At 39.9% G+C, this 14728-nt stretch overlaps 1 protein-coding gene across 2 annotated transcripts in view; it reads left to right on the top strand.

Annotated features, from left to right (window-relative positions):
- Positions 1-4840, top strand: part of ATG7 (autophagy related 7) — a 103577-nt gene extending 98737 nt beyond the window's left edge. For both annotated transcript variants that reach the window (XM_070738577.1, XM_070738576.1), the window contains exon 18: positions 4546-4840. In XM_070738577.1, coding sequence (XP_070594678.1) covers positions 4546-4578 — 33 coding nt within the window. In that variant the 3' untranslated portion in view covers positions 4579-4840. The remainder of the gene's footprint in view (positions 1-4545) is intronic.
- The last annotated feature ends 9888 nt before the right edge of the window (positions 4841-14728 follow it).

The following is a 14728-nucleotide window of genomic DNA, read 5'->3' as shown; positions in this document are numbered from 1 at the left end:
GAACCCTAACATCTCTTGGAGAATTGCAAAATATACATTGGATGGGAAGCTCAGCCATTTAATTTGTTTGTTTGTTTGTTTGTATTGGACGTGACCTTTTGGGTCATCTAGTCCAACTCCCTGCTCAGGCTGGAGTCCCTATATCATTTTGGACAAATGTCAGTCCAATCTCCCCTTGAAAGTCTCAAGTGTTGGAGTGCTCACAACCTCCACAGGCAAGTTGTTCCACTGGTTGATCGCTCTCGCCATCAGAAAGTTCCTCCTTATTTCCAGGTTGAATCTTTCTTTGGTCAGCTTCCATCCTTTATTCCTATTCTGCACTTCAGGTGCTTTGGAAAGCAGCTGATCTCCTCCTCTCTGTGGTAGCCCCTCAGGTATTGGAACATTGCTATCATGTCTTCCTTGGTCCTTTTCTTTGCTAAACTAGCCATGCCCTGTTCCTGCAACCTCTCTTCATATATTTTAGTTTCTAGTCCTTTAATCATCCTGCTTGCTCTCTTCTGCACTTTCTCTAGAGTTTCAATGTCTTTTTTATAGTGTGGTGACCAAAACTGGATACAATACTCTAAGTGTGGTCTAACTAAGACTTTATAGAGTGGTATTAGTACTTCCTTAGTCCTAGATTGTATCCCTCTGTTAACTCAGGATTGTATTGGCCTTTTTGGCTGCTGCTGCACATTGCTGGCTCATATTCAGTTAGTTGTCCACCAAAACTCCAAGATCCCTTTCTCAGTTGCTACTATTTAGTATGGTTTCACCCAGTTTATATGTATGTCTTGGATACTTAGGTGTAGGATTTTACTTTTCTTTGCACTGAATTTCATTGTATTTGTTTGGGCCCAATGTACAAGTCTGTCAAAAACAATTTGGATCCTGAGCCTGTCCTCTGGTGTTTTGGCTACTCCTTTCACCCTGATGTCATTTGCAAATTTGGTTAGTTCCCCTTCTATTCCCTCATCTAGGTCATTAATGAATATATTAAGAAGTACTGGGCCTAGGACAGAACCTTGTGGTACCCCACTGCTTACTTCTTTCTCTGTGGACTTGGACCCATTGAGGACTACTCGTTGGGTATGGTTGGTCAGCCATTTGTTAATCCCATCTGGTTGTGTAGCTGTCCATCCCTTCTTCTTTTTTTGGCTTGCGGAGAAGTAGATTGTGGTCCACTTTGTCAAATGCTTTGCTGAAGTCCAAGTATACTGTGTCCACTGCATTTCTCTGGTCTATTAATTTGGTCACAGTGTTAAAGAATGAAATGAGATTGGTTTGGCATGATTTGTTCTTAACAAACCCATGTTAGCTGTTGGTTATTACTTTGTTTGTTTCTAAGTGGTGGCAGATCTGTTTTTTAATTATCTTTTCCAGTACTTTCCCAGGTATTGATGTTAAGCTGATGGGTCTGTAGTTTCCTGTGTCTGTCTTTTTGCCTTTTTTGTAGATGGGGACCATATCAGCTCATTTCCAGTCTTCAGGTAGTTCTCCTGTGTTCCAGGATTTTTGGAAGTTGTTTCAGCAAAAACACTAGGCTTTTAAAAAAAAAAACATGACACTTTTTAATCGATAATTTACTTGTAATCTGTTTCACGTGTAACCTCCATTTGTATAACCAACCTATTTCCCCCTCTCTACCCCCCCCCCCAATTTAAGTCATGCACCATAGAAACAGAAGATTGACGGCGGAAAAAGACCTCATGGTCCATCTAGTCTGCCCTTATACTATTTCCTGTATTTTATCTTAGGATGGATATATGTTAATCCTAGGCATGTTTAAATTCAGTTACTATGGATTTACCAACCACGTCTGCTGGAAGTTTGTTCCAAGCATTTACTACTATTTCAGTAAAATAATATTTTCTCACGTTGCTTCTGGTCTTTCCCGCAACTAACCTCAAATTGTGCCAGTCTACCTACTTCGTGCATCTGATGAAATGAGCTGCAGATGACCAAGTTCTGAGCCTTTTAATTAAATATTTATTTATTTATTTATTACTTAGATTTGTATGCTGCCCCTCTCCGAACTAATATGTTAGTTAGCAAGTGCTACCAGACTTGAAATGTCTTACTATTATAGACCAACACAAATCTCCTTCTATAGTATCTGTAAATGGATATCATTGGCAGGGCAATTTCTTTTCTGTTCTAATGCTGTCATGGTCCCAAGGAAAATAAGAAGCACTCTTTGTTCCAGAGAGCTGTGTTTTCCTGCAGTCACTCCCATGCTTTTCTCAGGATTTCCATAATTTGCTTCCCAAGCCTAGAAAGCACTGAGCAGTAATCATTAAAGTAGCTTTTTCATGACTTCTGGTACATTCCTGCCTCCCTGTCTTGGAGGGGCAAGTAAATGCCTCACAACATATGTTAAGTAAATAATATTAATTAGAATAGCTCCTGTTTTCTTGTTTCTGTTTATTTGTATTCAGAGAAGTATACTAATCATCTTAAATCTTAGAGACTAATTGTTAGGCAACATTATGCATGTCCAATAGTTGTAAGACTTTATTCTGAACATTCAGTTCTTTTTTAAAAAAATAAGAGTTGTGAACATTCATAAAAAGAAGAGCCAAATACTTAGACTGTGTTTAAAGTGGATATATTAATGTTTTTATAGAAAGAATCCATTTTACAGCTTTGTAACATAATCCCATTTGGGAAACACACTTGAGATATTTTATGCCTTCTCTATTCGAATTACAAATGATAGTTTCTCATATTATCACTCACTCTTGGATTACAGTAGTATGTTATTTCTTTGGTCTCTGTTGATCCCATAAAATGGATATCATTGCATTTGTATAATAGCTTTAAAAGATCAAAGAAGGTTCCATTTGGGGAGGCAGGGTTGAGAACCAAAGCAAGTTGTTTTATTTGTAAGAAACTGGAAACTGTTAAGTTCACATCACCTCTATAATTATGTTGCATATGTGATCATCTCATATGTGTTCCTAAATAAGTCTTTTGGGCTGTTTGATCCTTTAGATACCAATTCCTTTAATTCTTTTGATGAGTTTTTTTTTAAATATCCTGCTTGCGTCTACCTTAAAAATATAATTTGAACATCTCGTCTGCCTTGTTTACCCCGATACAACAAACTTTGTTATGATGTAAATTTATTCATCTTCATAGTTTACTTCAAAATCATAGCATTTAATATGAATAAGACATTCTTCAGAAGAGAAGACAACTTGGGCTCAAAGTATTTATTTGCTGTGAGAGTTACAGCCCAACTGTAGACATGTTTATGGTGAACTTAGTTACAATTATAAATTGATGTGGAGAATTGTTAGCTTTAATTCCACAGAATAATGAAAATTACGAACTCCATCTAAGAGTCCTTCTCTGATTAGTTTATAGAGCAATACGTGGATTATTTCTCATGTACTATGAGATATATATTTGTCTTTGAGAAATATTGCAAATTTCAAAATCTCACAAGAATAGTATTTGATGGGAATATTTTCTTCAGCTGGTGTAATATAATGTTCCACAAGTTTATTCACATCATGTGGATGTCTATTGGGTACTTATGAAATCCTTTGTGAGTTTATACAGCTTCCTTAAAAACAAATCAAAGCAAGTAATAAGAATGCCCTCCTTCCTCTAGCAGGACATAACTATCTTCTTACTAATCCTTCCCACAGAAAAGCAAGAAAGTGCAAAACCCATTCTGTTTAAATGCAGTATCTAGACTGGTGAGGTTATGTGCTTTCTAAATAAAATATTGCTCAATGAGTGATTACCATCAGTTCTTCTTACGTTTAGTTGGATCATAAGTAGTATTAAGTAATATTTCTCCTCTCCTCTAGTTGTGTTGGTGATATGTGTGGCATTTACCCATGCTTGTGTTTACTGAAGAACCAAGTTCTAAATTTTAATTGGAAGCCTGAGTGTGGAAGATTCTGGCTGAAATGGAAGTCTTCTTATGAAGTCTTCTCCAGAGCAGCTGCTGTTTGCAAGAGTTATATTCAGGGAGCTGTTGATTTTCCATTGTGGGTAGAATCACTGCTTCCTGATAAGTAAGCAGAGATTGAACAGAAGACAGGCAGTTTCTAGAGAGCAAGTGAATTTAGCAAGCAAACAGGAATTTGCAACTGCAAGTAGGGGAGAGTCCTAACAAATTTTCCTGAGCTGGCGGTGTATATTTAGAGTTGTTTTAGATTACTAGAGTTGGAAGGGACCTTGTAGGTCATCTAGTCCAACCCCCACCCCACCACCACCACCACTGCTCAAGCAGGAGTCCCTACACCATTTTAGACAAGTAGCAGTCCAATCTCGTCTTGAAAGTCTCAAGTGTTGGAGCTTTCATTTTTGGGTAACTAGAGAGCCTCAGAAAGAAAGAAGAAGTAATAAAAGACTTTCTTTGAAAATGAATGGACAAGAACTAGTGTTTGTGATTTATTTATTTTAAAAAATATTTGAGTTTGGGGTGAATAATTTGGGGTAATAATTTCTGCAAAACCAGAACATATATTTAAAATTTATGTTGTTAACATATATAACAACAAGCAAAGTTAAATTAATGAATGGAAATCTTTTTTTTCCTTACAGATTTGGGATATAAGTGATGATGAAACTCTCTGAAAATCTGATGAGTGAAGTAAAAGACAACCAACAAGCCGACTTATTTTAGGGTTCTTTAGATGTATTTTTATCCATCATTTAACAATTGCTTCCTGAAATTTATTGCCAACATAAACATGTTCAATCTACATCTTTGATCAAGATGGCACACTGACAGTTTCAAAGCAAGCGTACTGTGGTTGCTCCACTTTTTATTGTGTTCTTGATGCACATATAGTCAATTGTAAGACAGCTCAAATTAAAATTACATATTGTTTCTAAATACGGCTTGTATTTAAATGTTTTCTTTAGTACATATCGTTGTATTGCTCACCTGCCTGCCCCCAACGGGAATGTTTCTTTTAAGTAAATTTGAAAAACATTTTACAATATTTTAGGAACTTGTCATTATTGTGTAAGACTGAAAACTCAACCATAAAAAATAACATACACATAGAGGGAATAAATAAAACAAAGGTGGACAGATGTTTTGGGATGCAAAAAGACACGGTCTTTTTGTCTTAATTACTATCTGTACAAGGACAGGTAGAAGTTCTATCTTCTCCTCCCCATTCAGTTATCTTCATCCACCCTTCTTTCAAAAATCAGGGACCCTGAATGAAATAAGTTGCAATGTAGACAAGCAAGTATATTCCATGAACTTCATTGCATGAAGTCTTCGGAGAGGGGCGGCATACAAATCTAAGTAATAAATAAATAAATAAATGAACTTCATTGCATGAACAGCAATTTAGATTGAAGCTGTCAAATTATCTTACAGACCCATTCTTTGTGCAAATGATTAGTGGTTTATATCCAGTAAAATAAGGACACGAAATTCTAACTCACATTAAAAGTGTGAACTGAACAACATTCAGTTGTTGTTCTGAATAATTAATGTAACTAATATTTTTGCTTTACTACAGTTACAAATCTGTTTTTGCTTGAAGACACAGAATGTTAGACAGGCATTGTTAGCTTCATTGGATTTAGCAGAAAACCTTCCTTTTCACCCATTTCTTTATAAGCAGCAATGCAATGCAAATTCTTCTTTTTTTTTCATTTTAAGAAATACTACACTAGTCTCTATCCAGAGCAGTAGCTCCATATACTACTAGCATCTGTTGACTTAGCTTTCCTCCAAAAGAAACTCCCAGTGAGATAAAATACCCAGACAAGGAGACCAAATATTTCATATTCTTCAACCTTGTATCACTTTCTCTTCTATAAATTATAATCAGAAATCTGTGGAGGGGTTCAGAATATGCCATTCATGATATATGTTTTCATTTTAACAGAGCGAGTTGGTCATTTAAATCTATGTTACTCAGTTTAAAATGTCCACTGTTTACATTTATAATTAACTTTACTGCTTTAGTAAGGAGCCTAGCTTCTGTACAATATTTCCAGTATTGTTTTTCACTGGCTAAACTTCTTGATCATTTAAATCTAGGTTTGAAAAAAGCATGATTTTAAAGAAAGCTCCGTTTGTATAGCCAACCATTCTAGTAATATAAACATTACGGTAATTGTTATTTTTCAATTGTAAGTATGAAATGCTTGTAATATAAATTAAATCATTATCTAGTGATTTTTCAGACTCATTTTATTAAGAAAAAAAATCATACTGGGAAAAATTAGGACTTTACCGCTTGCTATGAGTCACCCCAAACAGACGTCATTTGGAGATAGTGAGCAGGAAGCTGTGTTTTGAAATTTTACAGGCTTGGTTTGTTGAGAATCAAAAACAGCTTGGTGTCTCCCAGGAATAATATCCAATGAGATGTCTGTCTTGATTCTTGGATTAACAACTTTCAATTTGTCAACTCTCCCCACCCACCCACCCCCACAGAAAAAAACCTATATATGACATTTTAAGAGCAAGGTAATATGATGTTTCCTTGCTTAGGATTTCAAGTAATTTAAGAATTGTATAAGACTAAACTTGCTTCCTGTCCAGATGCTTCCCAGATGTCTGTGTTGTGCAGACTTAGTATGACTTAGAAGATCTTCTGCTCTTCAATGTTATTGTTTTTCCCCCTGTCTTGTGACAAAACAGAATGGCTTACTTGCTTCCAAGCTTTTCCTTTTGTAAAATGTTGTAAGCACTTTAATTGAAGGGGACATAATGAAAGCTTTTAGTCAAATGAGTACAATGTACATTAAAAGAACATCCAAGCACTTTTACTCACAGCTCTGTATCCATGGAGAGGAGGCATCTCGTATCGCCCACACAATCGCTTCCAGAATGGAGGAACTTAAATTTGAGCTTTGGATAATGGGTACAGGCTTTTAAAAAGATTGAGGGGTTTTGGTTTGGTTTTGTTTCAATTAAACACTATGTTGCATCCAGTAATGAGTTCCAAAATAAAGTAATACTGGCTTTATTCTAAAAGCATAAGAAAAATATAACAGTAAGCCTTCATTCTGCCAATAACAACTGATCAACTATTAATATGGAGCTTAATAACCCAGGCAGGACAATCTTTGGTCTATCTCAGTGATGGCGAACCTTTTAGACACCAAGTGCCCAAACTGCACATGTGCCCAAGTTGAAAGGTGTGCCTGTACAGGAATGTGCACATGCACAGAAATACATGCGCACATGGGAAGTGGGGCATCCCAATACCGGCAGCGCAGCAAAAGTTAAGGTCTTTTTGTTTCATGAGCTTCTGTTTCGTCTGTTGCAGGGAAACAGAAGCTCATGAAAGAAATGGTCTCACCTCGGGCAACGGCACATGTCCCATAGAGAAGGCCCTGCGTGCCACGTTTGCCGCGCATGCCATAGATTGGCCATCACGGGTCTATCTGAAGGGAACATACACTTTAGTTGAGCTTGAATTCTTGTAATTATTACAAAAACACGTCTGTAGTTCTCTTGGCAACGGAACAGGATTGCTTTGCTACTGCATTTTTCTGGATTTATTATTTGACTTCTCAGCCTAGGCTGCAAAATTAGCCCAAAGTTTTCCTAGATATTTCTTCTTTAAATATTAGCTAGATCCAATCCTGTTTGGTTTTTTGTATAGATCAGCCAAGATTAGCTACTTGATGCCATTTGTTTGGTCCATCTGGCTCAATGCTAAGTACCTATTTGATTCTGCTGGGCCAGACCTAAATATGGACAGTTTTGCTTTAAGTAGATAAACAGGCCCCAATATCATCTTTTAATATAACTCATGACTTTTTAAATTGAAAAAAACTAAATTAGGTATGTATCAGAGGTGAAATCTACTAACCTTCCCTACCTGTTCAGAAGTGTGCACACTCTGTGTGTGCTTTTTCACCTGTGCTGTGCTCGTGTGCAGAATGCTTTTTGCATGCGCAGAGGTGTTTTGTTTTGTTTTTTAATGATGACGTCCGAGTAGGTAAGCAGAGCCTTGCACTATCACCACTACCGGTTTTCCAAACCATGCATCACCACTGCTACTGGTAACCCCTGAACCAGGCTAAACCGGTAGCACTTTATCCCTGATATGTATGTATGTATCCATGTGATATATCAAAGTATGCTTTTTATCCCTGCTTTATAAGGCCCCCAAGTTTGGCTGTACAAAGGCTTTTCATGGCTTCTTTCCATATCCAACCTGCAGAAATGATGAGATGGAATAGATTTGGGTTTGGGATTCTTTGAATCATTACTCCTGGTCTTAGATGAGGTGGTACTACCTCAGACCTACCCAGTGCATAATCTGGAGATTATATTGGACTCAACCACTTGTGCTTAAGGAGCAGGTGGCAGTCATGTCCAGAAGGGCCTTTGCATAACTGCAACCTGTGAGCCTTTTCTGGACCAACAATTGCTGCTCACAGTCACTCCTGCCCTAGTCACCTCCTGTCTTGACTATTGCAATGTGCGCTGCCCTTGGGACTGCCTTTGCAAAGTACTCAGAAGCTTCAATTGGTTTAAAATGTAGCAGCTCACATGGCTTTGTGCAGATCTAGATGTGCATATGTGTCACCTCTCCTGCATGAGCTGCATTGGTTGCCAATCTGCTTCTGAATCCAATTCAAGGTGCTGGTTCTCACCTTTAAAGTCCTGCATAGCTTGGGACTCGGTTATTTGAGGAATCTTCTTCTCCAAGTTACTTCTACTCAACCTATCAAAGCAGGGAGGCAAGGAATGCTGAGATCCCGTCTCCTAAGGAAGTACATTAATGGGACCAAGAAGAAAGGCCTTCTCTGCGGTAGCTCTCTTCCTGTGGAATATCGTCGCCACAGATATAAGATTGATCTTTGTTAAGGAGTGTGCAGAAACCTTGAGTTACCAAGGACAGGCACAGAGGAAAACGTGGGATTCCAGCAGATATCCAGGAGATATGAGTAATTATTCAGTCATACAAGACAGGTACATTAAAGTGAATAAAATAGTGTTTACTTTAGAAATAGTACAGTCAAGTTAATCAGTCCTTTAGATGGCATGTCTTTCCTTTTTCCATCTGGTTAAACAGAAGATAGTGCTGCTTGTGCCATTTCATCTGTCTTGTCTTCATTGCCACTGCTTTTATGTTTTTCTGTGAGCCATCCAATTGATTCAGCCACGAAACCCCTCCTCTTCCTTGTTTTCTGTGGACAGGAGCTGCTCAATACCTTGTATAAGATTTCAGAATCTGCGCTGTACCTTGTGTGTGTCCTTGGGCCAAAGAAATATAAACTAAACTGCTGTGAAGAGCATCTGCCTTTTTATAAAATGCTGATACTGCTGCATGCCACCTGGAATGACTTTCATGCAAGAGATAGGCTACACAAACATGATAAATGCTTTGAAGAACCGTTAGCCCGAAAGAAAGATGGGAAAGGCAATAATGTGGCTTCTCAGTGGATTGCAATTTCCATGAGCCTCCTCTGTATCGGCCCAGCTGTTTAGGAATAAATGGGAATTAATTTGTGGATGCTAACAATCCGGCCAATTTGATCCAGTTTTAGCTAATACAGGGGTTCACCCACACACAATTAGAAGTATTTTTGGTTTGTATTGTTTATATTCATTTGGTTTGTTCTCCAGCCTACATCACACAGTTAACACAAGACTACAGAGGAATCATTGAGTCTGTCATCTGCACCTCTATAACTGTCTGGTTTGGTTCTGCAACCCAACAAGACCGACACAGACTTCAGAGGATAAACAGAACTGCCGAAAAAACAATTGCTGCCAACCTACCTTCCTTTGAGGACCTGTATACTGCATGAGTCAAAAAGAGGGCGGGGAAAATATTTACTGACCCCTCGCATCCTGGACACAAACTGTTTCAACGCCTACGCTCAAAACATTGCTACAGAGCGCTGCGCACCAAGACAACTAGACACAAGAACTGTTTTTTCCTGAACGCCATCACTCTGCTAAACAAACAATTCCTTCAACACTGTCAAACTTTTTACTAAATCTGCACTTCTATTTCTACTTGTTTCTTCTCATCATTCCTATCACCCTTTTCCTGCCACTTAGGACTGTATGACTGTAACTTGTTGCTTGTATCCTAAGATTTTTATTAATAGATTGTTTCTTCACTGCTTATTTGACCCCTATGACAATCATTAAGTGTTGTACCACATGATTCTTGACAAATCTATATTTTCTTTTATATGCACTAAGACAAATTCCTTGTGTGGCCAATCACACTTGGCCAGTAAAGAATTCTATTCTATTTCTTGTACAGTCAAAGGAACTTTCTATTGGAACTTTCCATAAATGGCATTTACACAACCACCCCCTTGCTGTACAATGAATTATTCCACGAAGAAATGGGGAGCCACCTCTGCCCCACTGCTTAATTCTAATGGAACAGGCAATTATGCTCATGTGCTTCAGCTTTGAGGGGTGAATCATGTGGAAAACACACACTACTGTTCTATGTTTAGAGGAATGCAAGTTCTTTTTTGTTGTTGTTGCCATACATTAACACAAGAAGTGATTCTTGGTAACAGTTACTCATGTTGCACGCACAATAGATATGTTTGCTTCACTTGCTGGCTTAGGCCAAACTTACTGCCATTGTTATTTGTTCCTGTCCCTTAAATGGAATATGGAATCCTGCAATGGCTCAACTTTTTTTGCTAGAGGCTCACTTTGGATCACAAGAGGGAAAGGTTCACTTGTAGTAATAGGATAATAATAGATAATAGGATAAGAAAGAATCTTGCATTTTTCTAAAATAAAAGTCCAAGGAACCAGAATAGGGAATGCATATGAAAGCATTTTTTTAGGGGGGGTGTCTTTTCATTCCCAAAAACTTAACCAATGTCCTTCTTTATGAAAGATGTTTTGTAACAAAATCAATGTGACCTCTGAAATGACAGGCCAACAATGAACAGTGCAGCCAGTCATCCACCACGAGGGCTGAAATGGCCTCATGTCAAATGGATTGAAGTGTGCTGGAATTGAGTCACAACTTTGTCATAAATTTCAAATGTCTATTGTAGGAATGGTGAGGGCGATAATGTTTTTGACTTTTTTTTTTTTTTTTTAAACCCAGCTACTACTACTTCTGGACTGTCGTGAATAACCGCAATGTCAATTTAGAATTCCTCCCACATATCTTGTTACAAATCGAGAAATTTGTCAGCGGGTATAAATATCAGCGAAAGGATTGCCACAATGAATGAATATATCATTGTGCTCTATGACGTTGTAGGCTCCTACATGGGGTGTTGACTGATTGGATCAGCTCCAATAGAAGTGGCTGCTCATCTCATCTTTCAGCCATGTTGCCAGTCCCTGGGAATTGGATTCCAGGATCAATTAATTTTCTTCCTATTTCTGTAATCTTATGGTTATTGATCACTCCTATATGTGAACAGGGCAGACTAGATGGACCATGAGGTCTTTTTCTGCCGTCAGTCTTCTATGTTTCTATGAACAATGGACTATTACCCTGTTTCCCCGATAGTAAGACACCCCCGATTGTAAGACATATCGGGGGTTTCAGGGGGGTCGGCTAATATAAGCCGTACCCCGAAAGTAGGAGAAAAACAGAAAATGTTCCCTCAATGGAGAAAACTAGAAAGTGAGAGGACCTCCTATTTTTTCTGACATGCCAATTTTCTGTTGTGTGATGACCGCTCTTTCCTATCTGGTCCCGCTGGCAACATAAGTGCTGGAGCCTGAGTTCACTCTATTTATCTACTGTATCTGAAAGGGCACTAAGTAGATGTGTCCAAATTGGCCGGTACTTCTTTGATCTGCGAGTTGACAAATCTTTGGCCTTGGCTTGATATCTTCTTCCTTTGTAGGTTTATAAATAGATAGTGAAGTTGAACTCCACAATCTCACTCTCCTCCTCTGATATACAAGCTTTGAAAAAGTGTGTAAGATGTTATCGCTATAAAAATTAGAATGTGGAAAGAGAAATAATTGGGAAAAAGACGAGGGAAATTTATCCATCTTCTCTGGATATTATGCATAGAAATCTCTGGATACTACTATCTTCGGAAGCAATGATCTCCATCTTAGGATCTGCAAGCTGTAATATTGCAAACATATTAGCACAGGGTTCTCCAAACTTGACAACTGTAAGACTTGTGGACTTCTCCAGCCAGCTAATTCTGGGAGTTAAAGTCCACAAGTCTTACAGTTGCCAAGTTTAAAGACCTCTGTATTAGCAGTTACATAGTTAATGTATGTGCATTGTCTCTGCTTCTGTACAGAGCTTTGCCCTCGGTGCCAATCAGGGCAGAGCTAGTCTCTTATTTGCTTCTTTATAGATCAGTCAAGAAAATACTCAAGATCCAAGCCAGTGTGCTCTTTAAAAAAAGGTCCACCAGTAGCTATGGTCCCATTTTGGATAGCCAAGGTGTGAACATGCCTCAGGCTGCTTTGTTATCGTTTTATTTTCACTTGTTTTGGGAATATTGTGTGTATATGTATGTGTTACATCTTGGGTGTTTAAGCTGCACATTCTGCAGACAACATAAATTGTGAAGGAAGCAACTTAAAAAAAATACTATATGCATAAAAAGGTTTGTGTGCTTGTGTTTACAGAGGGATGTTTCCAGATCTCAGCTCCTTCCATGAGTTTGTTTCTGTATTTATTTTTGTTCATTTATTCCATCTACCGTATTTTTCGCTCCATAAGACGCAGTTTTTTTCCTCCCAAAGTAGGATGAAAAATCAGCCTCGTCTTATGGAGCGAAGATGCAGGCAGGGAGGGGGGGGAGGCTGCGAATTCGGAAGCGCCATCCCGCCGGCTGGCTGGCTAGCTGCTGCCTGGCCCACCGTTCCCCGTAAGCTACGCCCGTGAGCAGGCGTGCACCCCCAAATACACCCGAGCGCCCTTTTCCACGGGCGCGTGCTCCCCATCCCCCTGCCAGCCCGCGGGGAGGTGGGCGGGGGCGGGGAGGTGTTGCATTCAGAGTAAATGGAGCCGCGGCCGCCCCTGCCTCCCCACGGTGCCTCCGGCCAAATGCGCCCCTGGCTTCTCCACGCTGCCCTATTGCCCGCCCGATCCGCCTCCTCTCCTCCGCTGCCTCCTCCTGCCTTGGGGCGCAATCTGCCCCCTCTCCAACGTCGCTGCCTTCTGCCTTGGGGCGCGATTCGCCCCCTCTCCTCCTCCTCCGCCGCCTTCTGCCTTGGGGCGCGATTCGCCCCCTCTCCTCCTCCGCCGCCCCCTGCCTTGGGTGAGCAATCCAGGAGTCCGGGACAGGGTGGCTTTACGCCATGAAGAGAAAACGGCCGACTTTTCCCTGCTGCCGGAGCCGTTTCCTCTTCATGGCGCAAAGCCACACAGTCCCGGACTCCGGGATTGCTCGCCCAAGGCAGAAAGCGGCGGAGGAGGAGAGGGGGCGGATCGCGCCCCAAGGCAGAAGGCGGCGGCGGAGGAGGAGAGGGGGCGAATCGCGCCCCAAGGCAGAAGGCAGCCATCTGCCCAGACAGAAAGGAAATAAGAGAGAGAAAGTGAGAAGAAGAGAGAGAAAGAGGGGGAGAGAGAGAGAAAGAGAGAGGGGGAGAGAGAGAGAGGGAGAGAGAGAAAGAGAGAGGGAGAGGGGGGAGAGAGAGGGAGAGGGGGGAGAGATAGCAAGAGAGAGAGAGAAAGAGAGAGGGAAAGGGGAAGAGAGGGGGGAGAGAAAGAGAGAGGGAGGGAGAGAGAGGAGATAAAGAAAGAGGAGAGAGAGAAAGGAAGAGAAAGAAAGAAAGAGGGATAGAAAGAGAGAGAGAGAGATGCTCAGTGAGCCTTTCTTTGAAGTTGCCTTTCTTTCTTTCTTTCTTTCCTTCTTTCTTTTTCTCTCTTGCTCTCTTGCTCTTTCATTCTTTTTTCTTTCTCTTGCTTTCTTTCTCTCCTTCCTTCCCTCATTCCATTTCTTTCATTCCCCCTCTCTATTTTTATTTCTCTTTCATTTTCTTTCTTTCTCTCTTTCTTGCTTTCTTTCTTGCTCTTTTTCTTTCTCTCTTTTACCTTCCCTTCCTCTATTTCTTCTTTTCTTTCTCCTTCCTACCTTCTTCCCTCCCTCCCTTCAGTCCTTCCTCTCTTACTCTCCCCTTTCATAAGTTTCCTTGCTTCCTTCCTCTGTTCCTGTCCCTTCCCCCTTTCTTTCTTTCTTTCCTTCCTTCCTTCCTTTCCTCTCTCCATTTCTTGCTTTCCTTTTCCTTCCTCCCTTCTTCCCTCCCTCACTCCCTTCTTTCACTCCTTCCTCTCTTCCTCTCCCCTTTTTGGCTCAAAATATTTTTTTTCTATTTTCCTCCTCTAAAATCTAGGTGCGTCTTATCAGCAGGTGCGTCTTATAGAGCGAAAAATACGGTACCTTAAGAATCACATCAGCTCTTGTGTGAGTGTAAAGAATGCAGGAGCAAGTGTTTAAAGCAATCCATTGTTGAATTAGCTCCCTATCATTTGCTTTGATTCTTGATAACTGGCTAGATTGTTGGGGTTTTTTTTTGGTATGTCATGGATTATTACTGAAGTAGAGTAATTCCTTTGAGATGGCATAGAATCATAGAATAGTCCCATAACTTGGGACTCTGCTTGTTTCCTGGTGATAATGTGCTTGATTCAGCTTTCCCAAACAATGCAAATTTAATGCAAAGCAAAATTACTAACTCTCCTTTGTAATCCTGATGGCACTTCTTTATTAATCTAATCCACTGAAGTAGACTGCTGCAGATTGGTTGCGCTAGGAAGCATTTCTGTACAACTGAACAGGGTTTTTTTCCCTAGGGTAACATAATTTATTATTTCAA

Source organism: Erythrolamprus reginae, chromosome 2 (genome assembly GCF_031021105.1).
Source record: "Erythrolamprus reginae isolate rEryReg1 chromosome 2, rEryReg1.hap1, whole genome shotgun sequence".
Taxonomy (NCBI): domain Eukaryota; kingdom Metazoa; phylum Chordata; class Lepidosauria; order Squamata; family Dipsadidae; genus Erythrolamprus; species Erythrolamprus reginae.
Note: the sequence above shows the minus strand (reverse complement) of the source record. Positions and strands in the feature narration are given on the sequence as shown.